The sequence below is a fragment of the Sapajus apella genome, unplaced genomic scaffold (assembly GCF_009761245.1).
Source record: "Sapajus apella isolate SASKATOON/1434 unplaced genomic scaffold, GSC_monkey_1.0 scaffold61, whole genome shotgun sequence".
Lineage (NCBI taxonomy): Eukaryota > Metazoa > Chordata > Mammalia > Primates > Cebidae > Sapajus > Sapajus apella.
In genome coordinates, this window is record NW_022437001.1 from 6,515,550 (window position 1) to 6,542,586 (window position 27,037).

At 41.6% G+C, this 27,037-nt stretch overlaps 1 protein-coding gene and 1 long non-coding RNA gene across 9 annotated transcripts in view; one reads left to right on the plus strand and one right to left on the minus strand.

Annotated features, from left to right (window-relative positions):
• Positions 1-17,953: 17,953 nt before the first annotated feature.
• LOC116528981 lies at positions 17,954-20,175 on the minus strand. Its single transcript, XR_004259318.1, has 2 exons — positions 19,607-20,175; positions 17,954-18,195 (listed from the first exon to the last, which is right to left on the minus strand). It is a non-coding gene; the product is annotated as an uncharacterized LOC116528981 (long non-coding RNA).
• Positions 20,176-20,263: 88 nt separating this feature from the next.
• SLC10A7 (solute carrier family 10 member 7) overlaps positions 20,264-27,037 on the plus strand; it is a 265,111-nt gene continuing 258,337 nt past the window's right edge. For 7 of the 8 annotated variants that reach the window (XM_032246445.1, XM_032246447.1, XM_032246446.1 and 4 more), the window contains exon 1: positions 20,264-20,612. In XM_032246445.1, the coding sequence (XP_032102336.1) occupies positions 20,513-20,612 (100 nt within the window). In that variant the 5' untranslated portion in view covers positions 20,264-20,512. The remainder of the gene's footprint in view (positions 20,613-27,037) is intronic. The other variant, XM_032246452.1, reaches the window with a different exon arrangement.

The following is a 27,037-nucleotide window of genomic DNA, read 5'->3' on the forward strand; positions in this document are numbered from 1 at the left end:
ACCCAAATCTCATGTTCAAGTGTAATTCTCAGTGTTGGAGACAGGGCCTAGCTGGAGGTGACTGGATCACAGGGGCGCTTTCTAATGGTTTAACACAATCACCCTGGGTGCTGTTCTCATGATACTGAATGAGTTCTCATGAGGATTTGTTGTTTAAAAGTGTGTTGCACTTTTCCCTCCCCTATCCGCTTCCTCTTGCTCCAGTCATGTGAAGTGCCAGCTTTTCCATTGCCTTCCACCATGATGAAAGCCAAGCAGATGCTGTCATGCTTCCTGGATAGACCATGAACAAATTAAACCTCTTTTTGTTGTTGTTGTTTCATTTTTTTGTTTGTTTTTTGTTGTACTTTAGGTTCCGGGGCACATGTGCAGATCATGCAGGATTGTTGCATAGGTACATACATGGCAAGGTGGTTTGCTGCCTCCATTACCCCGTCACCTATATCTGGCATTTCTCCCCATGTTATCTCTCCCCAACCTCCCCACCCAGAGCTGACCTCCCCTAACCCCACCCAACAGATCCCAATGTGTGATGCTCCCCACCGTGTCCATGTGTTCTCATTGTTCAACACCTGCCCATGAGTGAGAACATGCTGTGTTTGTTTTTCTGTTCTTGTGTCAGTTTGCTGAGAATGATGGTTTCCAGATTCATCTATGTCCCTACAAAGGACATGAACTCATCGTTTTTTATGGCTGCATAGTATTCCATGGTGTAAACGTGCCACATTTTCCTTGTCCAGTCTATCATTGATGGGCATTTGGGTTGGTTCCAGGTCTTTGCAATTGTAAACAGTGCCAAAATGAACATACGTATGCATGTGTCTTTATAATAGAATGATTTTTAATCCTTTGGATATATACCCAGTAATGGGATTGCTGGGTCAAATGGAATTTCTATTTCTAGGTCCTTGAGGAATCGCCACACTGTCTTCCACAATGGTTGAACTAATTTACACTCCCACTAACAGTGTAAAAGTGTTCCTATTCTCCACATCCTTTCCAGCATCTGTTGTCTCCTGATTTTTTAATGATCACCATTTTAACTGGCATGAGATGATATCTCAATGTGGTTTTGATTTGCATTTCTCTAATGACCAGTGATGATGAACATTTTTTCATATGTTTGTTGGCTTCATATATGTCTTCTTTTGAAAAGTATCTGTTAACATATTGTTTGTCCACTTTTGAATGGGTTAATTTGTTTTTTTCTTGTAAATCTGTTTTAGTTCTTTGTAGATTCTGGATATTAGCCCTTTGTCAGATGGGTAGATTGCAATTTTTTTTTCCCCATTCTGTTGCTTGCTGCTTTGATTGCTTCTTTTGCTGTACAGAAGCTATGGAGTTTAATTATACTCCTTTTGTCTATTTTGGCTTTTGTTGCCAACGCTTTTGATGTTTTAGTCATGAAGTCCTTGCCTATGCCTATGTCCTAAATGGTTTTGCCTAGGTTTTCTTCTAGAATTTGTATGGTGTTAGGCCTTATGTTTAAGTTTCTAATCCATCTGGAGTTAATTTTAGTGTAAGGTTTCAGGAAGGAGTCTAGGTTTTGCTTTTTGCACATGGCTAGCCAGTTTTCCCAACACCATTTATTAAACAGTGAATCCTTTTCCCATTGCTTGTTTTTGTCAGGTTTGTCAAAGATCAGTTGGTTGTAGATGTGTGGGGTTGCCTCGAGCCTCTCTTCTCTTCCATTGATCTATATCTCTGTTTTGGTACCAGTACCATGCTGTTTTGATTACTGTAGCCTTGTAGTATAGTTTGAAGTCAGGTAGCATGATGCGTCCAGCTTTGTTCTTTTTGCTTAGAATTGTCTTGGCTATGCAGGCTCTCTTATGAAGTTTAGGTGTTTTTTTCCAGTTCTGTGAAGAATGTCATTGGTAACTTGATGGGGATAGCATTGAATCTATAAATTACTTTGGGCAGTATGGCCATTTTCACAATATTGATTCTTCCTAACCATCGGCATGGAATGTTTTCCCATCTGTTTGTGTCCTCTATTATTTCCTTGAACAGTGGTTTGTAGTTCTCCTTGAAGAAGTCCTTTACATCCTTTGTTAGTTGTATTTCTAGGTATTTTATTCTCTTTGTAGCAATTGTGAATAGCAGTTCATTCTTGATTTGGCTGTCTTTAAGTCTGTTATTGGTGTATAGGAATGCTTGTGATTTCTGTACATTGATTTTGTATCCTGAGACTTTGCTGAAGTTGCTTATCAGTTTAAGGAGACTTTGGGCTGCGACTATGGGGTCTTCTAAATATACAATCATGTCATCTGCAAATAGAGACAATTTGACTTCTTCCTTTCCTAATTGAATATGCTTTATTTCTTTTTCTTGCCTGATTGCTCTGGCTAGATCTTCCAATACTATGTTGAATAGAAGTGGTGAGACAGGGCATCCTTGTCTAGTGCCAGATTTCAAAGGAAACGCTTCCAATTCTTGCCCATTCAGTATAATATTGGCTGTGGGTTTGTCATAAATAGCTTTTATTATTTTGAGGTACATTTCATTGATACCTAGTTTATTGAGAGTTTTTAGCATAAAGCGCTGTTGAATTTTGTCGAAGGCCGTCTCTGCATCTATTGAGATAATCGTGTGGTTTTTGTCTTTGGTTCTGTTTATGTGGTGGATTATGTTTATAGATTCGTGTATGTTGACCAGCCTTGCATCCCTGGGATGAAGCCTACTTGATTGTGATGGCTAAGCTTTTGATGTGCTTTGGCAATCAGTTTACCAGTATTTTATTGAAGATTTTTGCATCTATGTTCATCATGGATATTGGCCTGAAGTTTTCTTTTTTTGTTGTTGAGTCTCTGCCAGGTATTTGTTGAGTCTCAGGATGTTATTGGTCTCATTATGATTTAGGAAGGATTCTCTCCTTTTGTATTGTTTGGAATAGTTTCAGAAGGAGTGAAAAAAGCAGCTCCTCTTTGTACGTCTGGTAGAATTCAGCTGTGAACCCATCTGGACCTGGACTTCTTTTGGTTGGTAGGCTACTAATTGCTGCCTCAACTTCAGCCTTTGTTTTTGGTCTATTCAGGGTTTCAACTTCTTCCTGGTTTAGGCTTGGGAGGGTGCAGGTGTCCAGGAATTTATCCATTTCTTCCAGGTTTACTCATTTATGTGCATAGAGTTGTTTGTAGTAATATCTGATGGTAGTGTGTATTTCTGTGGAATCTGTGGTGATTTCCCCTTTATCATTTTTTATTGCATTATTCTCTTTTCTCTTTTATTAATCTGGCTAGTGGTCTATTTTTTTTGATCTTTTCAAAAAACCAGCTCTTGGATTTATTGATTTTTTGAAGGTTTTTTGTGACTCTATCTCCTTCAGTTCTGCCCTTAGTTATTTCTTGTCTTCTGCTAGCTTTTGAGTTTTTTTGATCTTGCTCCTCTAGCTCTTTCAATTTTGACAATAGGGTGTCGATTTTAGATCTTTCCTCACTTCTCATTTGGGCATTTATTGCTATAAATTTTCCTCTAGACACTGCTCTGAATGTGTCCCAGAGATTCTGGTACGTTGTGTCCTCGTTCTTGTTGGTTTTGAAGAACATCTTTATTTCTGCCTTCACTTCATTGTTTATCTAGTCAACATTCAGGTGCCTGTTGTTCAGTTTCCATGCAGTCATGTGGTTCTTAGTTAATTAATCATGAGTTCTAATTTGATTGCACTGTGGTCTGAGAGACTGTTTGTTATTATTTCCATTCTTTTGTATTTGCTGAGTAGTGACTTACTTCCAATTATGTGGTCAGTTTTAGAGTAGGTGCTATGTGGTGCTGAGAAGAATGTATATTCTATGGATTTGGGGTGAAGAGTTCTGTGATGTCTATTAGGTCCACTTGGTCCACATCTGATTTCAAGTCCTGGATATCCTTGTTAATTTTCTGTCTCATTGATCTGTCTAATACTGACAGTGGAGTGTTAAAGTCTCCATTTCTATTGTGTGGGAGTCTAAGTTACTGTAATTATCTTCCAAACTGAGACCAAGGAAGGTTACATGACTTTTCCATAGTCACATGGGTATTAAAGTAAGCAGTGGAGTCAGGATTTTAACCTGGGCAGTTTAATGCTTGGAGACATACTCTTAACCACTAGAGTTTACTGCTCAGGTTTCTGAAGTCAGGCATATCTTTGTCTGAAATCTGACTCTGTCACTTATCAGCCATGGGAAAAACTTATACCTTACTTTCTACATTGTCACATCTTTAAAACCAGGAAAATCATGCTTATGTAATTTGGAATGGGAAGACTGTGAAAGGCACCAGACCACCACCTGACTGGCCATTAAGGAACCACAATTACTATAATAGTTTCACTATCTTTCAGGAGCTGTTTTACAGTTTTATAGGCTTAGAAGACCTACCCATCAGCTTCCCAGAGCTGATCAAACTCTGGGGTACTCTCTCAAGATACAAAGCCCACCATGTTCCAAGCACCATGTTGGAAAGATATTAAATATTACTTGGGCAGAGAAGTGGTGTTATTAGGCCAGGCGCAGTAGCTCACACCTGTAATCCCAGCACTTTGGGAGGCCAAGGTGGGAGGATCCGTTGAGGTCAAGAGTTCGAAACCAGCCTGGCCAACACGATGAAACCCCATCTCTACTAAAAATACAAAAATTAGCCAGGTATTGGTTGCAGGCACTTGTAATCTCAGCTATTTGGGAGGCTGAGGCAGGAGAATTGCTTGAACCTGGGCAGTGGAGGCTACAGTGAGCTGAGGTTGTGCCATGGCACTCTAGCCTGGGTGATAGAGTGAGATTCTGTCTAAAAAAAAAAAAATGGTATTATTAAAGTTACTGAGTTAGAGAGATCAGTTAGGTAGAGTCTTGCAATGGATAAGTTAAAAGGAAATGTAGAACTGAACTAGGTTTGTAATATAACCAACAGGAAGAGTACGACATAAGTGAGTAAAATTTTGGAGAACAAAACAAACTAATGTTAGTGACTAATTAGATGCCGATTGGGAGAGGGGACAATCATGGAGAATGATGTAGTTTGGAGCATGAGTGCCTGGAGAAAGCTCTAGGCTTTTAAAAGAGACAGAAGCTGGCTCATGTCTAAGCCTCTATGTTTTGGGGTATTTTGTTACATAGCAATAGATAATCAGAACAATATGCAACTAGTGTAATATCCCTTTTTTTGGACTTATATTTCCCTGTTTGATGTATGCCTTACAAAAATATTAACCTATGCTATAGAAACTACTATTTTAAAGGATATGTGGGGCTGAGCACAGTGGCTCATGTCTGTAATCCCAGCACTCTGGGGGACTGAGGCAGGTGAATTGCTTGAGTCCAGAAGTTCACGACCAGACTGGGCAAGTATCAAAACCCCATCTCTACTAAAAATGCAAAAAATTAGCCAGGCATTGTGGCACACTCCTGTAATCCCAGCTACTCAGGAGGCTGAGATGGGAGAATCACCTGACCCTGGAAGGTCGAAGTTTCAATAAGCCGAGATTGTACCACAGCACTCTAGCCTTGGCAACCAGAGTGAGACTTCTGCCTCTAAATAAATAAACAAACAAACAAATAAATAAATAAATGACATATAATAATTTCCCAGGTTAATGTGGCCAGGGAATATAGATGCTTTGGTTATACTCTAACTCCCTCTATGCCTCAGCTGCTTGAGGGCAAAAAGTTTCTATCGTCTCTCCACCTATATAGAAAGGTCAACATTTATCTTCTCAAGTACCCGGTTTATATCACTTTGCCCCTCTTTGAGGTTCCTTTTGTTGCTGTAATAAATTACCAGAAAGGCTGGGCATGATGGAGGCTGCAGTGATCCCGGCACTTTGGGGGACCAAGGTGGGTGTATCACCTGAGGTGAGGGGTTCCAGACCAGCCTGGCTAACTTGGTGTAAACCCATCTCTACTAAAATAAAAAAAATTGCTGAGTGTAGTGGCGCACCCCTATAATCCCAGCTACTCTGGAGGCTGAGGCAGGAGAATAGCTTGAACCCAGGAGGCAGAGGTTAAAGAAAGCCAAGATCGTGCCATTGCACTCCAGCCTAGGTGACAGGGTGTAACTCTGTCTCAAAAAAAAAAAAAAAAAAAAAAAAAAGCCCCACAGAAATTTAATAGTATAAAACAACAAGAATTTATTACCTTATAGTTCTAGAAGTCAGAAATTTGAAATAGGTCTCACTGGGTGGGGAAACTAAGGTGTTGGCAGGGCTATCTGCTTCTGGAGTTTCCAGAGGAGAATCTACTTCTGTGCTTTCCCCAGCTATTGGAAGCTGCCTCTATATCTTGACTCATGGTCCTTTTTAGTAATTGAAACACTCCAAACTCTCCTTCCATCTCACGTCTCTTTCTCTGACTGGACTGCTTCCCTCTTCCAGGTTTTAAAGACCCGTGTAATTACATTCGTGCCATGTGGTTAACCCAAGATGCTTAAGATGTAAGTATCTTGGGTTATCCACATAGCCCCAATGATGTTAAGTAAGATTCTTAACTTAATTACATTTACAAAAAAAGATGTTCTTTTGACATGTAACGTAACATACTTGCAGATTCTAAGGATAAGGAAGTACATATCTTGGGGTTGGTCATGATTTTACCTAGCATAGCCTGTAAGGGAAAGAAACCCAAATTAATTGTTTTTTTCCTACTATATACTCACATTCAACACATAAAACATTTCTGTGACCAAATGTGTGGGTTTTTTCCCCCACACCAACCAATTCTCTGACACCAGCTAGGTGTCCTATAATTAAATCCAATTCTGACACTATCTACCTGGAGTTAAGAGTCAGATCCGACAGGTTAAGAGCACAGTCCCACAAGACTGTTCCACACTTCAGATGCCAGTCCACAAGTTCCCAGCATATGGTACTTTTCACTGACTGGCTGCAAGTTGGGGGTTCCCATTGTGAAATTTTTTTATTTTTTAATCTTTCTGATAGCAATCACCTGAGCATATTTACTCATTTTAAAAAGAAAAAGCTCTGATCCTTATCTTTCTACACTTACCATGTAATTTCTCTACTCAAAGAATCAAAATGGAATCACTAATGTTAAGAAAACACTGACAAATAGAGCTGGAAAAGGTCATGAAGAGAGGATTCTGCTACTTCTATGCCTGATTTAAAAACAAAAACCCAAAAAACCACTTTACAAAAAACACAGCCTTGTGCCAGTTGCAGTAGCTCATTCCTGTAGTCTCAGCACCTTGGGAGGCCAAGGTGGTCAGACTGCTTAAGCCCAGGAGTTCAAGACCAGCCTGGGCAACATGGTGAAAACCCATCTCTACAAAAAATACAAAAATTAGTGAGGCATGGTGGCACATGCATGTGGTCCCAGTTACTCAGGAGGCTGACATGGGAGGATCACCTGAGCCCAAGAGGTAGAGGTTGCAGTGAGCCAAGATCATGCCACTACACTCCAGCCTGGGTGATAGAATGAGACCCCATCTTAAAACAAAAAACAAAACAACCATAACCTTGCGCAAAGACATCACAACTTTACAGAAAAAAAGTGATTCTGCTAATATCTGCCCAGCAACTGCATGTCCAACTTTGGACTAGCATCACCCTTTTTATTGATCTTTGTAGCCAAGAAAAATTATTTCAAAACAATTATGTAATCCTCTCTATTATTTCCTTTAAAAACCTGTATCTTTCTTCATCTCTCTGAAAATGCACACAGTTTACCATGGCATACATATTTCCTTTACAATGCTGCAATTCCAAACAAACATCTTTTCTTTTTGAAACTCTCTCTTTGTTATATAAGTTGACATCATGATCCTCATTGAGTTTGATCATTCGCTAGAATGGCTCAAGGATGTAAGAAAAACACTTTACTTACTACTGCTTACTGATTTATTACAAAGGCTACTTTAAAGGATACTAATGAGTAGCCAGATGAAGTGATACTGTAGGTTGAGGTTCGGAAGGGTCCTAGATAACACAGGAGCTACTATCCTTTTGGAGTTGGGGTGCATCACTCTCCTGGCATGGGATGTGTTCAGCAACCTGGAAGTTCTCCAAACTCTATTATTTTGGGTTTTTATGAAGCCTTCATTATGTAGGCACGATTGATTAGATCACTGACCTCTGGTGATCAACTCAATCTTTAGCCCTTTTTCCCTCCTCACCCTAGGTCAGGGGATGGGGCTGAAAGTTCCAACCCTCTAATCATATGGTTGGTTCCCCTGGAAAGCAGTCACCATTCTGATGGCTCCCACCCACCTGCCATCTCATTTGCATACAAAAGATACCTATTGTTTCAGAGATTCCACAGGTTTTAGGAACAGTGTGCTGAAAAATAGGGCAGTGACCAATATAATTCTAATTATATTACAACATCACATAGCCCCTATTCCTCCTTTATTTTTGTTTTTGTAACAAAGACTTTATATAGCACCTGAGTCCTTTAATTTTAAAGTCTTCCTTTTTCACCCAGGCTGTAGTGCATTGGCACGATTTTGTTCACTGCAATTTTGGTCTCCTGGGCTCAAGTGATCCTCCAACCTCAGCCTCCCAAGTAGCTGGAACCACAGCCATGCACCACCACAATTAGCTAATTAAAAAAAATTTTTTTTGTAGAGATGGACCCTCACTATGTCGGCCAGGCTGGTCTCAAACTCCTGGACTCACGCAATCTACCCACCTCAGACTCTCTAAGTGCTGGGATTACAGATATAAGCCACTTTGCCCAGCCTAATTAATCATTTTCATCAGTATATGAAAATGCTCTATTTGCTCATTTTTATTTTTTAATCTTTCTGATAGCAATCACCTAAGTATTTACTCATTTTAAAAAGAAGAAAATGCTCTGATCCTCATCTTTCTACACACCATGAAATTCCTCTACTTACCATGTGATTCCTCTACTCACCAGCATAGCAAACTTCTTGACTGAGTTGCCTATGCTCACTGCAGGTAATTTTCAACTCTTTCCAATTCAGCCTAGGTGTTAGTTACCTATTGCTGTCTAAAGAATTATCCTAAAATTTGGCAGCTTAGAGCTTAAGGTTTCTATGGGTCAGCAATATTGGCTTGGCTTAGTTGGATGCCTGTGGCCATAATCATGCTGTAAACTGGGGCAGAAGATATCTTCAATTTCACTGGGAGAGGAGCCACTCCCAGCCTTAGACTGTGGCTGGCTGTTGGAGGGAGATTCTTTCTGGACACACGTGCTTCTGAATAGAGCAGCTTACATGATGGCAGCTGGCTTACCTCAGCAAAGGAGCAAGCCTGCAGAAAAAGCTTAAGATAGAAGTCCTAGTCATTTTGTAGCTTAATGGAAGTGACATCTGATCACTTCTGCCATATTCTATTTATTAGAAGCAAGTCATAAGTCCATCCACACCCAAAGGAAGGGAAATATGCAAGTGCATGGAAGTCGGGATCTATTTTAGGAGCTGCCAACCACAGCCTCTGTGCCTACTTTTCAAACTATGTCTCATGTTGAAGTCTCTGACAGGCTGCATGTTGTCAAATCCTCCCAGTAGCATTAACTCCAGATGACTGCTCCCTCCGTCATCATACTCTCTCGCCCTTGTCTTCTGTGATTTTACACTCTCCTGATTTTCCTCTGTTTTGTTTCTTCTTAGTTTTCTTAACAGCATCCTACTCTTCTATCCAATTTCTTTCCTTTGTCATCAACATTCACTGTGTAGGTCATTCAATCCCGTGGCTTTAAGTACCATCTAAATGCTGATGGTTACTGTCACCTGTCTCTAGCCCAAACTGCTCCCCTGATCTCTACAGTCACATAGTCAGCAGCCTTCGTGACATCACAATGTGGATGTATAATAGGTACATCAAGCTACCCAAGACTAAAACAGAGCTTATGGTTTTTCTCAAAATTTGTTTTTTTTTTAAATCAAGTTTTATAATGTTAGGAAAATAAAACAGCAAAAGCCTCAAAACCAAAACAAAAGCAAGCGAGTAACCAACCCACCAAACAAAAAAATCCCAAGTATAGTATCATGGGAGATGGCTGACTAGAAGTCGCTAGTGTGTGCTGCTCTTCACAGAGAGAAATAGAAGGGGCAAGTAAATACTATACCTTCAACTGAAACACCCAGATTCATGCACTGGGATTCATCAAGGAAACAATGACCCATAAAGAATGGAGAGGTTTAAGACAGGATGACTGCCCACCTAGGAGTAACATATAGCCAGGGAGCCTCCCCTGCCCAGGGAAATGGTGAATGAGTGAGAGATCCCAGGGACCCATGCTTTTTCCATGGATCTTTGCAACCCTGGGGACCGGAGATCCCTCTCATGCACCCATTCCACTAGGGCCTTCAGTCTGACATCAGAGCTATGTGGACTTTGGGTAGAGACACTGCTCAGGTACACACAGAGTCCAGAGAGCTTTGGATCCCCAGGCATCCTGGCAATAGCAGCTGCAGCTCTGGCAAAGTGGGAGGTTAGACTCCTACACATACCAGCAGGCTGAGTAGTGATGGTCTGCAGGCCCTGATTCCATGGCATCTCACAGGATGAGTCCCACAGGCCTGGGATGCCAGCCAGCTTCCCGTAGCAGCTCTGCACCTCCCTAAGATGGAGCTCCCCATGGGAGGGGCAGGCTGGCATTTTTATTGTCTTGCTGTCTTGGCTGTTGTTGCCTTCAGGCTTTGGAGAGTCCAAGGCACTTGAGGGCTGGAACAGATCCACAGCACAGCCCTTTCAAAAAGTGGACAGATTGCTTTTTCACATGGGTCCCCAATATCATTTCTCTTCACTGGGTGGGACCTTCTGAGTGAGGTATCCAGCCATCTCTGGCCAGTGTTTTTGGGCAACCGGCAGCTCCACATCTCCCTGGGAGGGAGGGAGCAGACCACCATCTTTGCTATTTTGCAGCCTTTCCTGTTGTTGCTTTCAGGCACTGGAAAATCTGAGCTAACTGAAGATAGGAGCAGATCCCAGTATAGTGCAAAAGCCTTATTTAAAAAATGACCAGATTGCTTTTTGTGTGGGTCTCATTTCTCCTCACTTGGTGGGACCTCCTGGCCTGGTTCTCCAGCCAGCACCTGCTCGGACTATCAAGCCAGTGACAGGTCTGCATCTCCCTGAGACACGGTTCCCAGTGGGAGGGTGGGCTGCCATCTTTGCTCACCTTTGTTGGTGTCAGATTCTGGACAGTCTGTAGGGACCAGGGGCTGGTCTGGACCCTTAGCGCAGAGCAGGCGCCTCATGGAAAAGTTGCCAGATTGTCCTCCACACAGGTCCCAGTCATTACTTCTCCTCATTGGGCTGGGCCACCTCACCTGGGACTCCAGCAAAACCATCCCTGCCCCCACCAATCACTTCAATCAGGGGCAGGTCAGCATCTTTCTGCGGAGGAAATCCCACAGTCAACCCACCCTAAGAGCCTAGGGCTGGAGAAAGGAACAAAGGGTCTAGGCATTCTGCTGGCACTCTCAGCATGCTGCAACCACCATACGGAGAGAAGTTTAGTCCCTCTACCCTGGGAACCTCCACCCTCTATTCTTCACCAGGCAGGGTCCCAGCTCAGAACCACAGAATAGCTGCCCTACCCGTGGCTATGCTTACCTTCTGGTAGTGGCTCTGAGTTTACCTAGAGAGAGGCTGCCAGAGGCAACTGAAAACCTCTCTGCCACGGCCACAGCAGAGGCTCTGCCCCTGCTGCTCCTAGTCAGTGGAAGAAACAGAGCCTGAGGGCTATACTTGAGCTTGCACCACATCACAGTCATCATACAGAGTGGAGATCAGTCTCTCCTCCCTATAAGCCCTTAACCCCATGCTTCCCAACAAGTGGAGACCCCAGCTGACATGAGCAGTGCAGCTACCCCACATCCCTGGCTGAACACTCCTAAGAGCAGTGGCTCTAGGTTTCCAGGAGGTGGAGCCCCCAGGAGCAACCAAAAGCCCCTCTGACACTGCCTCTGCCGTGGTACTGCCCTGCTACCTTTGCACTGGCAAAGGAGCGAACACCCTAAGTATCTCATCCACACCTCCAGCAAGTTGCAGTAGACCAAGGAGAAGAGGCCAGTCTGTTTCCCAAGGTTCCCACCCCCCCGCACTGCTCATCACTAGGCAAGGCTGGCTTGGGCACACAGCACAGACCCGTACATCCCCATCCTGGGCTGATCATTCTGAGCAATTGCTGCTCTGCATCTCACTGGAGTGGAGCCTCAGGAGGCAAGTAAAAGCCCCATGGCCACAACCATTACTAAGTTCCCTTCCCCTGCTGCCTCCAAGTTGGGGAAGGAATATAAACTCTGAGATTGCCTCAAAGTTGTGGTGGCCTAGGAGTGCCAAGCTATGACCTATAACCATCACTCAAGGGGTAGAGGAGCCCACACTTTCGAGAACTGAGAGGGAGCAGGGCTGCAAATGAGAGGAAATATTGGGGGACCATGTGACTGAGCAAGAGGCTACCGATTGACCACTAAGCCTAAGCACCACCTACTGGATCATACCCCAAAGCTTCAACACCAAAATACCCCACTAACATATCTCACTATGAAAACAAAGACAAGTCAACTACAAATAACGACCCTGCACAAAGCCTCGGCCCTTTGAAAACACCCAGAAAAGAAGTCTACTGACTGTATTCAATCTACAACACAGTTAAAGGAACATTCATATGCAGAAATGAGAAAGGACCAATGCAAGAACTCTGGCAATTCAAATGGCCAGAATGTGTTAACGTCCTGCAAGTGACCACACTAGTTCTCCAACAAGGTTCTTGATAAGGCCAAGATGGCTGAAATAACAAAAATAGAATTAAGACTATGCATAAGAATGAAGAGCATTGAGATTCAGAAGAATTCCAAAATGCAAGCTAAAAAAATTAAGAATACAATAAAATGATACAGGAGCTGACAGAATAGTTGGTATTTAAAAATAGTTGGTATTTAAAAAAACAAAACAAAACACTGAACTGGTATGACAGAGTTGAAAAACACACTCCAAGAATTTCACAATGCAATCACAAGTATTAACAGCAGAATAGACCGAGCTGAGGAAGAAAATCTCAGAGCTTGAGGACTGGTTCTCTGAAATAAGGCAATAAGACAAAAATAAAGAAAAAACAATTAAAAGGAAGAAACCTGACTTTCAAGAAATATGGGATTATATTAAGAAGCCAGATCTACTAATCATTGGTATCTCTAAAAGAGATGGGGAGAAAGCAAACAAATTGAAAAATGTATTTCAGGATATCAGTCATGAAAACTTCCCTAACCTTGCTAGGGAGGCCAACATTTAAATTTAGGAAATGCAGAGGATCTCAGAAAGATATTACACAAAAATATCATCCCCAAGATACATAACCATCAGACTTTCAAAGGTCAAATTGAAAGAAAGAATGTTAAAGACAGCTACAGAGAAAGGATAGGTCGCCTACAAAGGGAACCTCATCAGGTTAACCATAGACCTTTAAACAGAAACCCTACAAGCCAGAAGAAATTGAGGGCCGATATTCAACATTCTTAAAGAAAAACATCTCCAAGCTGTGACTTTTGGGTAAATAATGAAATTAAGGGAGAAATCAAGTTGCTCTTTGAAACTAATGAGAACAAAGATCAACATACCAAGAATTTCATATCCAGCCAAATTAAGCTTTCTAAGCAAAGGAGAAATGAGACCCATTTCAGATAAGACATGCCACCTGGACACTTTGGGCTCCTTCCACCTTTAAGTCAACAGGCTAAGAAGGGAGTTACGCTGTTGGCTGGGGTGACTGACCCGGACTATCAGGATGAAATCAGTCTACTACTCCATAATGGAGATAAGGAAGAGTATGCATGGAATACAGGATATCTCTTAGTATTACCATGTCCTGCGATTCCGGTCAATGGGAAACTACAATAACCCAATCCAGGCAGGACTACAAATGACCCAGGCTCTTCAGGAATGAAGGTTTAGGTCACTCAACCAGGAAAAAAACCACAATCTGCTGAGGTACTTGCTGAAGGCAAAGGGAATACAGAATGGGTAGTAGAAGAAGGTAGTCATCAATTCCAGTGAGATATATATATCTCCCATTAATTCTATACCTCTAAACAACCGTAGTATACCAACATTCACCAAGCATGTGGATTTAGCTATAGGTTGGTGCAAAAGTAATTGTGGTTTTTGCCATTTAATGACAAAAACTGCAATTACTTTTGCACCAACCTAATATAATTTAGGAGTCATCCTTGATTACTCTTTTCCTCATTTACCTAAATCCAATAGCAAGTGCTGTAACATGAATAGAAAATTTCTGCTTTTCTTCGTCTCCACCGCCACTGCCTCTGTAGTGCAGATCAACAGAATCTTTCCCTCAAACTACCCCCAAAGCCTCCTAAGCCGTTTCCCTTCTCTGAAATTCCTCCTCCACACAGCATCCAGAGCAATCTTTTAAAAACAATGGTTTTTCCTTGCTTAGAATTTTCCTACACCTCATCACAATTAAATTTAAACTTTATAACTTGGTCTATAAAGGCCTACATGATCTGAATGATCTGATCCCTGCCCCCACAACCCTCATCCCTTGCAAAGGCCTTCTTTTTATTCCTTTAACATGCCTTTAACATGTTGTGGTAGGCAGAATAATGGTCCCCAAAGATCTCTACATTCTAATCCCCAGTACCTGTTAATATCCTACTTTACGTAGCAAAAGGGACTCTGTAGATTTGATTAAGTCAAGGCTCTTGAGGTAGGGAGGTTATCCTGGAGTAGCTGGATACGATTGGGGTATACACAAATATATTCACTTCCTAGGGATGCTGTAGCAAAGCACAAAAAACTAGATGGCTTAAAACAACAGAAATTTGTCGTTTCACAGTTCTGGAAGCTACAAGTGCAAAGTCAAGGTAATGGCAAGACTGTGCTGTTTTTGATGGCTCTAAAGGGAAAATCTTTTCTTGCCTCTTCTAGCTTCTGCTGTTTGCTGCCAATCGGTGGCTCTCTTTGGCTTGTAGATGCATCACTCCAGTCACATGGCCATCTTCCCCACTGTGTATTTTCATTGTCTTGCTACTTACTATGTGTGTTCTTGTGTCCAGGTTTCTTTTTTTTTTGAGATGGAGTTTCACTCTTGTTGCCCAGGCTGCACTGCAATAGCATGATCTCGGCTCACCGCAACCTCTGCCTCCCAGGTTCAAGCAATTCTCCTGCCTCAGCCTCCGGGGTAGCTGGGATTACAGGCATGTGCCACCACGCCCAGTTAATTTTGTATTTTTAATAGAGATGGGGTTTTTCCATGTTGGTCTGACTAGTCTTGAACTCCTGACCTCAGGTGATCCACCCACCTCATCCTCCCAAAGCATTGAGATTACAGGCGTGAGTGACTGCGCCCAGCCAAGTTTCCTCCTTTTTAAGGATACCAGTCAGATTAGGACTTACCCTAATGACCTCATTTTAATTTGATAACCTGTCAAGATCTTATTTCCAAATAAAGGTCATATTCTGAGGTAGTAGGGGCTAAGACTTCAACATATTTTTTTTGAGAAACACAATTCAGCCCATAACACCAATGTCATCAGAAGGGTCTTTAAAAGCCAGAGAGAGGCAGGAGAGTCACTGTCAGTGATTCCTCCCAAAAAAGACTTGATGGGCCACTACTACGAAGATGGAAGAGCAGGGAACCAAGGAATAGAGGTAGCCTTAGAAAATGGAAAAGAAAAGGCAATTCTTCCCTAGAACCTCCAGAAAGGCATGCAGTCCTGCCAATTTGGTTGATTTTAGTCCAGTGACTTCCATTTAGGACTTGTGAGTTCCTGAATTGTAAGATAATAAAGTTGTGTTGTTTTAAGCCACTAAGTTTGTAGTTATTTGTTATAGTAGCGGTAGGAAGCTAATACACGTGCCAAGATAATTAATTCCTGCCTTACAGAATTTATGTGGATTGTTCATGAAGAATTTCCTCTGTCTAAAGTGCTAATTTCCCAAATATAAGCATGGTGGGCTTTTCTACATGATTTGAGTCTGCTTAAATCACATCCCTTCAGAGAGGCCTAGTAAAGATTAGCTGTGCCCCTTTCCCAAAATTCACATCTTGAAATCCTAACCATAAATATAATAGTATTTGGAGGTAGGGCTCTTGGGAGGTAATTAGTCTTATTATGGGATTAGCTACCTTCTAAGAAGATACACAAGAGCTTGCTGTCTGTCTTTGCTCTCTCCTATGTGAGCATACAGCAAGAGGACAGCCATGTACAAACCAGGAAGTGGACCCTCCCCAGTCAGGGATCTGTCTGCAGCTTGACCTTGGACTTCTCAACCTCCATAATTATGAGAAATGTTTCTTTTTTAAACTATTCAGTTTTTGGTAACTTGTGATAGCAACCCAAACTAAGACACTTTCCCTGACTTCAATTAAAGTAGCTCCCTTGTTACTCTATCACATGATCTTGCTTTATATTCATCATGACACTTGTCACTTCTTGCCACCTTTTTCTTTATGTTATTATTATTAGAACACACAAGGAAAGCTGAAACTTTGTCTCTTCTATTTCCTTATAACCCCACTACTTAGACTAGTGCCTACTACATAGCAGGAGCTCAATATTTGTTGAATAAATGAATGAGTGAACATTTATTTCATGCAAGATAATGGATATATACTATTCTATTTAATCTTTTCATCAGCCCAATGCAGTAGAATTCCTATCACCATTTTATTGAACATAAACTCTGCGATAGCAGGCATAGGTGTACCCGTACCTTTTTGGTAACATTAACCATTCATACATATAATGAATAAGTAAATGAACCACATTCAAAGAAATCAAGTAGCCAGTGTAAGTAACAAAGTTTAGAAAATAGATATCTACTACATTAATGCCTACAGCTTCCATAATTTGTTGTTGAAGAACACTGGAGCTACAGTTTGAGCCAACTCCATCCTCATGAGATCAAGCTCCCATTTTGCCTGCATTCTGGACAGTTCTATTAACACACTCCAGTCATCCCTGAATTCCAGACATACAAAACTGAATTTTAAATCTATGCCCCAAATTTACTCTGTAGATTTGTTGGCCAAAACAAGGGCACCAGTACCTGTCTGCCAAACAAATTCCTGGGAGTCATTTTCTACTTCCTTCCTAGTCCCCTACAATTGACTGGTAGTTTATTTTTCCTGTTTAATAGTTTTTGTACTAATTTCCTTTTCCAGCTCCACTGACAGTCACTTCCCGAACTATTTGTCCAGACACTGCTTCTAAGACAATCCCTTCAGCAAGACCAAGCATGACACTTGCTAGCTTAAAATCCTTCTGTGACTTTCTACAGTCTTTAATAGAAGCGAAATCCTTTACCGCAACATGAGAGGTCTCATATAGTCTGCACCCTCCCCAGGTTTTCATCTTTCTCCTCTCACTCTCCCCTCACTGACTGGTCTAGTTACACTGGTTTTTAAATTCCATGAAGCGTCAAGTTCATCCTTGCCTGAGCAACTCACATGTTTGTTCACTCTTCAGATCTCAGGGATGCCTGTTTTCTCCAATCTAAACTATTCTCAACATCCTGCCATTTTCCTTCCATAAAGCACAAGTTGTTTGCATTTGTTTCCTGCACCAGATTATAAGCTCCATGAAAGAAAGTTTTGTGTCTTTTTGGCTCACCATTGAATGCTCAGTATCTGACACATGCCTGGCATACAGTGAAGGGCATATTACATATGTTTTCAATAAACAAATTTAATATTTATTGAGTAAGCAAAGTTTATTGTGTGTCTTTTAAAGAACTTTGCTTTTGTGTGTCCATTTTGGTTGGGATGGTGTCTGGTCAAGTGGCAGAGGTAAAGAAAACAAAAACTAAGGTGAGAAACAGTGGAAAGAAAAAGAAATAACAGAAAAAATGAGTGAGATGGAAGAGTGAATGAAGAGAGTATTGGAAGAAACAGAAAGCAGAGATGGGTCTTATAGTGGGGTTAATGGTGGCCACATCAAAGACAAAATCACATCAAAACTCTGGATGCTGTGAATGCTGCTGTGTTCATTTCTCCGAGCTACTATAACAAAGTACTGCAAACTGAATGGCTTAGGATAACCACCATTTATTTTCTTCTAGTTCAGAGGCTAGAAGTCTAAAATCAAGGTGTCAGTGGGGTTTGTTGTTTCCAGAACTGAGAGAAAAAAAATCTGTTCCATGCCTCTCTCCTAGCTTCTGGTGGTTGCTGGAAATCCTGGGCATTCTTTGGCTTGGCGACACATCACTTTGACTTCTGCTTCCATCTTCACATGGGGTCTCCTCTGTCTCTCCTGTGCCTTCACATGACATTCCTATAAGGATACCAGTCACTGGATTTAGGATCCACTTTAATCCAGCATAACCTCATCTTATTATATATGCAAAGACCTAGAGCCTTCAGAGGGAGTGTGGCCTTGCCAAAATTTTGATTTTGGACTTCTGTCCTCCAGAACTGTGAGAGAATACATTTCTGTTGTTTGAAGGCATCCAATTTCAAGTATTTGTTTCAGCAGCCACAGCAAACAAATACAAGCCTTAACAGAATAGAACTCATGGCACACTATTTTTTTCCTCTAAGTACCATTAAAAACAAAACAAAAAACAAATCTCTGAGTTAGATTCTGCTCTAAACAGATCAAAGAGGTCTTAGTAAATAATTTGTGAACAGCTGTAAAGTTAAAACAGCTCAATTTCTGTAAAGTTAATGTTTAATGATGTTTTAACACAAAACTATCCCTTCAATGACTGAGACGTATGACTCTTTAACCTACTAAGAATTTACTATAAGAAAATAATTATGTTGTAAACTATCTTTCATTTATCTTCACTTATCTTCTGAATGCCTGACAATTAACATCAAATTTTATCATATTTCATATGCCTCTCTCATTTCAGAGTAAACTGTTTAATGTCATCTATGTCTCCCTGTTAAGTTCTTTTTATCTTGAAATTAATTTTTTTTCATGTTGCCTGATGTATAATTAGATGACATGTGGTATACTATGTAACCTACAACTGGGAGCACAACTGCTTAAAGTGGCTTAGTTTCTGGAAGTCGTGCCATCAAGATAAAGCTAAATTGAATAGAGGAAATGACACGACAAAGATTCCAGCTTTGAATACATTCAGAATTAAAGTCTGGCATCACAAAACAATATCTTCCAAACCTTAAGTTCCATTTTTAACCATTTAACTGGCACATGCCAGGTTATTTCAAAATGTCACATACTGTTTTCTTTCATTCTTCATTTGGATGAATGATACAGGAGAGTTCATGCTCTTGCAGGGTCCATTCATGAACAGCTGCAGAGTTAAAACAGATCAATTTCTGTAAAGAACCAATGTCACATTTCAAGGAAGAAACTGGAGGATAGAACTAGCACTCAGTGGCAATGGAAGGCTGAACTCCCCAACTTCTCAGACTCAACCCCCCACCACTTCTGCTTTGGAATCCCCGCCCCTCTTCCCAGAGTTTTCCTGTGGTTTGGGTAGATCAGCCCTGGGGTCCAGGGAGAGCGGGCACTAGCCCGCCCTGGCGCTGGACAAAGTAGACCCCACTCCGCCCGCGGGTAGCTTAGCTGGTGGGGAGGAGACTTGAGCTCTCACTCTCCGCCTGCAAAGGCAGATTTGCCCAGATCCCCGCAGGCCCCCGCAGCCCCGGGGCGGGTGTGGGCGGCGGAGGGAAGGGGATCTGGGCCAAACGCCCACCCACAGGCGAGCGACCTGGAAAGGTCCGGCCCGTTTTCCTTGGGTTGCAGCGGACGCCGGAATGCTGGGGTCCTGCGAACGTGAGCGTCTGCCCGATGCCGGATTATCACCCCACAGCCAGGGCTAAGGCTCCCCGCCCACCAGCGAGCCACTTTCCCGCGCCGACGCGTCTAACTCTGGCTGTTCGGGTAGGGAACTCGGAGAACCGAAGTGGCCTCCCTCCCCCGCGCAGACGTCAGCGCTGGCGTCGGGGAAGCGCCGTAATGCCCCGAAGAAGCGCGCCTCAAAACTTGCACCTCGCTGCCGCAGCTTCAACGGATAAATCACTTGCCCCAAGCACACTCCAATCCTGCCCGCGGGGCCATGGCAGAGCAAAAGAGAGGCTCTCCATGGAGATATGCTCCAGAAGCGTGGGTGGCTGTGCCTAAAGGCTTGTTGGAGAGGGACAATCAATGAGGCTTGGAGGCTGTGGCACCTAAGACGCTCTCCCCACCCCACGTCATTCAGAAGGTTCCGCAGGTCCCGGCAGCGGTGGGTTTGTCAGTCCCATCCGGCGGCCAGTCTCCCTTGCCCGATCGCCTACGTTCCTCGGCCTGGTCAAAGTTCGTTTCAAAGCATTTTTACCTACGCGCCCTCGGCCAGAGGCGTTCGGTGCGTTTGTGCGCGTGTATTCGGAGGCGCGTGGTAGTGATGGCGGCGCTCAGTGAGACTTTCCTGTCACTGGATACTACTACTCCCAACCCTCCTCAAAGCCGCCAGAGCAACCCCCAGGTCTTTAGTTTACAAGTGGCAATTTGACTTGCGTTGCTGCATGTCTGGAGGGACCAAGGAAAGTGTGGAGACGCTCTGGGGATTAGGTGATCGCAGCTTGAAAAGAAAAAAAGCGAAACAAATAAACAAAACCCACCCACCCTAACAAATATGAGGCTGCTGGAGAGAATGAGGAAAGACTGGTTCATGATCGGAATAGTACTGGCGATCGCCGGAGCTAAACTGGAGCCGTCCATGGGGGTGAATGGGGGTAAGTGCGGCACCTCTGCGTGCTCCACCGCGGCTCCCACTTCAGAACTAATTTGTGAGTCTTAGAAAGGTGGGGCAACCCTCATTGCAAGCGCTTGCCAGTCTCAGGGGCACTGACCAGCCTTTGGCCCTTTTGCTGATTTTCTAATTTACCAACCCCAGAGGGAACTTGTAATTAGGAACGGGGCAAAGGAATTTGAGCGCAGGTAGTCTTTTCCGCAGACAATGACTATCCTCAGTGTCAAGAAGTGAGGTTACAGAGAATGAAAGTTACTCCTCTTGCCTCCAAACTAGCATCCTATCCCAAGGGACTCTAGGTTGCCAAGAGTTCCTTATCTATCTTGGAGTGGACCTCATTATCCAGTCTACTTTCGAGTCCACCCCGCCCCCACATTAAAAAAAAGTGGAGGAAAAACAAGGAAAAGGGACACCTCCGCCCCCAACTCAGATTTTATGGCCCACATGTTGGAGAGTGATGATTTGCTGTAGTTCCTGGCGCTCCAGAAACTCCCAAGCCGACTGACACGTTGCACTGTTTCATTACAGGGCACTACTTCCGTGTGCTGCCGGGATTCAGTTCTGTACTAGCAGCCTAACAGATACAGACTGTGTTAGACTATGTGTAGTGTAGTGTGTATTTTGGCAAGGAAATGTAGATGGACTGAAAGCATACTTAAATCTCTGAATAGTAGGAGCTTTGTACTGGGGGCGATGGGCACTGGTGGGAACATTAGAAATATTAGTTTTTTATGCCCCATCCCCCACACCTTTAGATAATCTTTAAACATTAATTGAATTTATTCAGTGCGATTGTTTTTGACCTTGTTTGTCAGTTTCCAAGCTTATTGACAGGTTTAATACCGAAGTCATACAACCGGAGCAAATAAGGACAAAGCTGAACAGGCACGATCTTTTCATAGTAGGAATTTCTCAGGAGGATATTTGAAGTTATTGGTATCTTTCTGCTAAAACATGATGGAAATGAATGAAATGATCTCTCAGGAGAACAGTAGTGGTCCCTTCTCCCCTTAACCTCACCGGATTCCTCTGTTTAGAAGTAGCTTCCAGGAACATTTTTAAAGGAATTATTGAAACTATAATTGTGGAGTTGAAGGCTTTTTTGTTCATTTTAAAATTGTGTTCTTCTGTATTTAACTTAGAACAAAATGTGTAGAATATGTAACTATGAGAATAAAGCAGTTATTCCTGGTGGTTTCTCCCTCTGATGGTAACAGTTTCTTCTTTAACAAAGCTGCTCTGTGAACTTTTGGTAAACTCTTGTGAAGATCAGGTCTGTCAAATGAAGACCCCGCCCCCATCCCTGGAGCTAAATGAATAGGAAGACCTACAGTACCTTTGCATGATCTGCAAGGCACTCTCCCTAGCTATAGCTTCTGGTGTTAGATCTCTTATTTGCTCAGTTTTGAGGTGAAATTCCAGATGATGTATGATCTTTAACTTTAAATCTGCAGGGGCTAAGTTTGGCAAAATATCTTTTACTTTACATTCCCAAATACTCTGTGGGAAGGAAGGTGTTGAATGCTGAATCATTTCCGTGGGGCTTTTCTGCCATGCCATGTATGAGATAGATTCTGCAAGCTTATTTGTTCCATAGACTCTGCTTATTAACATTTTGGTACGTAAATGTATCATAGAAATGCCGTTTCCCATTTTCACTAGTCCTTATGTCTTTAGTGTAGGATAATTCATTCCTTTTTAAAATTACAATTGAATGTTAAGAGTGGGAAGGGAACATTTAAAGTGTTTTAAGCCAACATGCTTCTTTTACAGTTGAGGATACTGAGGCTTGATGGCAGGTGACTCACTCTATGTTAAGGTGGCTAGTTTAGGGAAGAGGAACTATTCAAGACCAAGACTCCCCCTTATTTCACACCAGCTGCAAAATCTATACTAATGGTTCTGGCAAAAAAAATTATTAAAATGAATAACCATTATAAGGAAAGACTGAATATAATAAAGACGTTTTCCATGCCCTGCTTTTTAATGCAAAGGAGCAGAGTAAAATCAGTTACTATTAAACAATGCACTCATGGTTTCTTTAATAGTTGTTCATATGGAAAAGATGCTTTTTCTAAAAACATAAGATAAACAAACAATTGTTTGGGATTTCCTTTACAGCTTATCAGGCTAAGTCATTGATACTTCTGGTTTTGTTTGAACTGGGGTCTCCCTCAGTCACCCATGGTTCACTGCCTTTTCAGCCTCCTGAGTCCAAGCAATTCTCTCAGTTCAGCCTCTTGAGTAGCTGGGACCACAGCCATGTGCCACCACACCCAATAATTTTTTTTATTTTTTGTAGAGATGGGGATCTCCCTATGTTGCCCAGGCTGGTCTGAACTCAAGCTACTGTTGAGCTTTTAATGGATTTTTCCCACTTGTAAAGCCTCCTAAGTAAAAACAAACCACCAAATAATACCAAATGACCATCTCATGCCACTAGTTAAAATAACAAAAATCTAGGAATAAGGAGAGGAATGGCTGCTGAAAGTGTTTTTGTCATGTCCTGCTCTTTGGAATGGTCTGAAACACGTTTTTTGGCTTATAACTTTTAGTGAAAAGGCTCCATTTCTGGCCTTTGTACACTGAAAATCTCATTTTTAATGCATTCATATTGACTGGATAATTTTCAATTAATCAATCTTTAGATATACTTTTAAATAGGAAAAGTTTGCTATTAAGATGCTCACTTCACCTTTACCTGGATTGATACCTTAATGACTACAGTCTACTTTTAAGTGTAAGACTTCTAAACTTAAATTATCACACATATGCATGGTCTAACTCCTCCCCAACTGCCCCCCTAAATTTTTACAGTCAGTTGGTGAGTTAGTATGGCAGAAAATTTATAGATGTGGGAACCTTAAAATTAGAGAAGTTGAATGACTTTCCAAATGGGTAGTAGCGTAATACACACTAGCTTGGATAATTGAATTCTTAGCTCTTGTTCTTATTCAGTTATATTTAATTTTTAAATATATACAGAAGAAGTTTGAAAATAAAAAGTTATAGTAGATGTAAATATGTAGATTCTGAGGTGTTGACGATCTGTCCCAGTGTGGCCTAAGGAAGCCCTGAGCTATTGCACACCATAGAGTTTATGGGAATTCAACACTGTGCTGTTCATTCTTGAGAAGACAAATGTTTACTTCGTTGGAAGTACAGAGTAAGTTTCTCATTCCTACCTGCATCTTAACTTATTACCATTTATAAGACACTAATCCTAAAAAGGAAACTGCTTCAGTTTTCCATTAAAAAAAAACATAACCAGAAACATGCTATAAACTTATGTATATTAACATGAATATCTTAGAAGATCTTAGATTAGGTTTGGAAGTGAAATTTACTTCAGTGGTGAATGGCTTTTGTGAAATAGTAATAGTTCCTTGCATTCTTAAGTATTTCAGAACATTTTACTTTTTCCTTCCATTAAAAAGCATGGGTTTTGGAGCCCCCAAATTGCTTCATTGTTATGACCATTTTTTCTTTTGATTGTGCTACCCCATTTCATTTTTGCTGATAAACATCTTTGTTTAAAGGAACAGTGAAAACTTATTTCCAGTTTGAGCTTTGTAGCCATCTTAGTATCCAATATGATTATTTTGGTGACTTGGAGGTTATAATTATTGGCTTATGGAGGGGACACATACCATTTTTATATTTCAGTTTTAACTCTCACCTCTTGCAAATATTTACCATGTTTTTATTTCAGCCCTGGTGACTTGTAGTTCTGCATGCCCTACTTGGGCGATTTGTTTCAGCCCCTCACTTGACTCTGTCTCAGAGGGCCCTTGGGTTTCCCTAAATTAATTCCTCTTTTCTTCTTACAGGTACATTGTAGATAGCACTGGAATCCTTAACATGTCCTTTCATGGATTAGAGTTATTCAGATGTGCATCTAATACAAAAGACAGTATACCTTTTCTTTAGCTACCCCAGAGAATTATGCAATCCAAATAAATGTTTCAGGTTTGCTGTGGAGATGCATCTTTGGACATGTCCCCAGTCTCTCATTTGCCACCATATTGCTGACTCTGAACCCTCTTATCTAGAAAACTTGGAGGCACCACTGTGGATGGAACCATGATGGACAAGCATAAGGTCTCATAAAAACCACGGGATTGGAAGAAAATTAAAATGATGTGAATTTTAAAAGACAGGGTATTTAAAATTATTGGGAAACTTCTACTCTCCAAGAAAGCCAGATTCCTTGACTTTAAAATCTGCTCCTGAATCACCCTGCATAGCTGTTGAAGAAATATTACTTGTTTGAGCTGCTGAGACAGATTCACTTACAAGTATAATGTACCTCTTTTTAAAAGTTTTTGAACAGTCTTTACTGCCCCCAAATGTAATGCCTTTTGCACTTGCCTTCTCCCTTTTCCTCCCTTTTCTTAGATCTCAGCAAAACGATTTGTGTAAATGCCAGGTATATTAAATAATTTATTGCAGCATTTGAAGAAATCTTTGTTTCTTTTATTCATTGTTGTGCTACAAATGCCTAAGACGTAGTAGGTCTTCTCTCTCTATATATATCTATATCTATATCTCTATATCTCTATCTATCTATCTATCTATCTATCTATCTATCTATCTATAGTGATTTTTCCTGAGCTTGGTTTTCTGTCCATTTATTGAGCAAATGGAGGGTTTCAGACCATGGAGAAGCCATGATTGTTGTCCTGTTGTTTTGCTTAAGGGGGTATATTAGTTTCTTAGGGCTGCCACAACAAATTACCATGAACCAGGTAATTTATTCTCTCACAGCTCTAGAGGCCAGAAGGCTGAGGTCAAGATGTCCTCCAAAGGACATCTGGGAAAGAATCCTTCTTTGCGTATTCCAGCTTGTGGTGGTTGCCAGCCATTCCTTAACTGTGGCACTATATCTCCAGTGTCCACCTTTGTCATCACATGGCTATCTTCCCTGTGCATGGGTCTGTGTCCAAATTTCCATCTTTTAAGAATAGGCTATTGGATTAATGACCTTCCTAATCCAGTAAGTCTGCATCTTAAGTTGATTACATGTGCAAAGACCCTATTTTAAAAAAAGTCACATTCACAGGTTCTGGGTAAGCATGGATTTTGGGAGTAGGGGGACACTACTCAATGTAGTACAAGAGGACTGAATAGAATACCAAATATGAGATGATCTGAGATTTTTAAATGTTACCATATACCAGGATTTCTCAGCCTTGGCACATTGACATTTTGAACATGATAATTTTTGTTGTTGGAAGGGCTGTTCTATGTCTTCTAAGATGTTTAATAGAATTATTGATCTCTACTCACTAGATGTTAGTAGTATACCCTATCCGCCAAGTTATGACAACCAAAAAACATTTCTAAACATTGCCATAAGTCCACGGAGGGCAAGATTGCCACTGCTGGAGAACCATTGGTATGCAGGTATAAAATGTCATTTTCTCAGGACTGCATCTTTTTAAAGAATTTTGTTCTTTGTTAGCACATTAGGTCTTAAAGACAATTGTGTACAGTCACAAATGATACTTAAATCAACTCACAAATGATACTTTTAACTATTGTTCTCACAGTGTTAACACATTAGAATGCTGCCAAACTAACTCCGAAGAGGATTTCCTGAAAGGCAGGGACCAGGCCTGGCTGGGTCACCATGTATCTCTGGGGCCTAGCACAATTTAATAATAATTATGGGCATGGCAGTATATTAATAAGTACTTTATATGCATTATCATTCACATAGCAAGTGCTCAGTAAGTATTTGTATGATGAATACTCTTGGGCGGAACTGAATGCATGCATGATTACAACCTTTTGTTTCTGGTATCCTAGAAGAAATGAAATAATATTTGCTAAAGAGAAGAGGACTTCTTCAGTTGATTCTCTTCTCTGGGCTTGGGGGTGTTTTGATTGTTATATAAATGCTGATACCATGATAGATATAGTTAGGACCTATATTGAAGGATGTTGCTCACGTGCTGTCCTGTGTGCTTCTTTATTCCTCTGGTCTGAGGATACTGAGCTGAGCCAGACAGCTATGGTTCTTGCCCTCTGGAAAATGCTCTCTGGAGTTAGGCTGCATCACACAAATACTTACTTCTGTTGGAACAGTAGGACACTAGGGGCGACACTGATACCTAAAATACCATTTGTTCTGCAGTAGATGATGATGATGATGATGATGATGATGATGATTTTGAGACAGAGTTTCACTTTGTTGCCCAGGCTTGAGTGCAATGGTATGATCTAGGCTCACTGCAACCTCTACCTCCTGGGCTCAGGTAATCCTACTACTCAGTCTCCCAAGGAGCTGGGATTACAGGCATGCACCACCATGCCTGGCTAATTTTTGTATTTTTAGTAGAGACTGGGTTTTGCCATGTTGGCCAGGCTGGTCTTGGACTCCTGGCCTCAAGTGATCTACTCAGC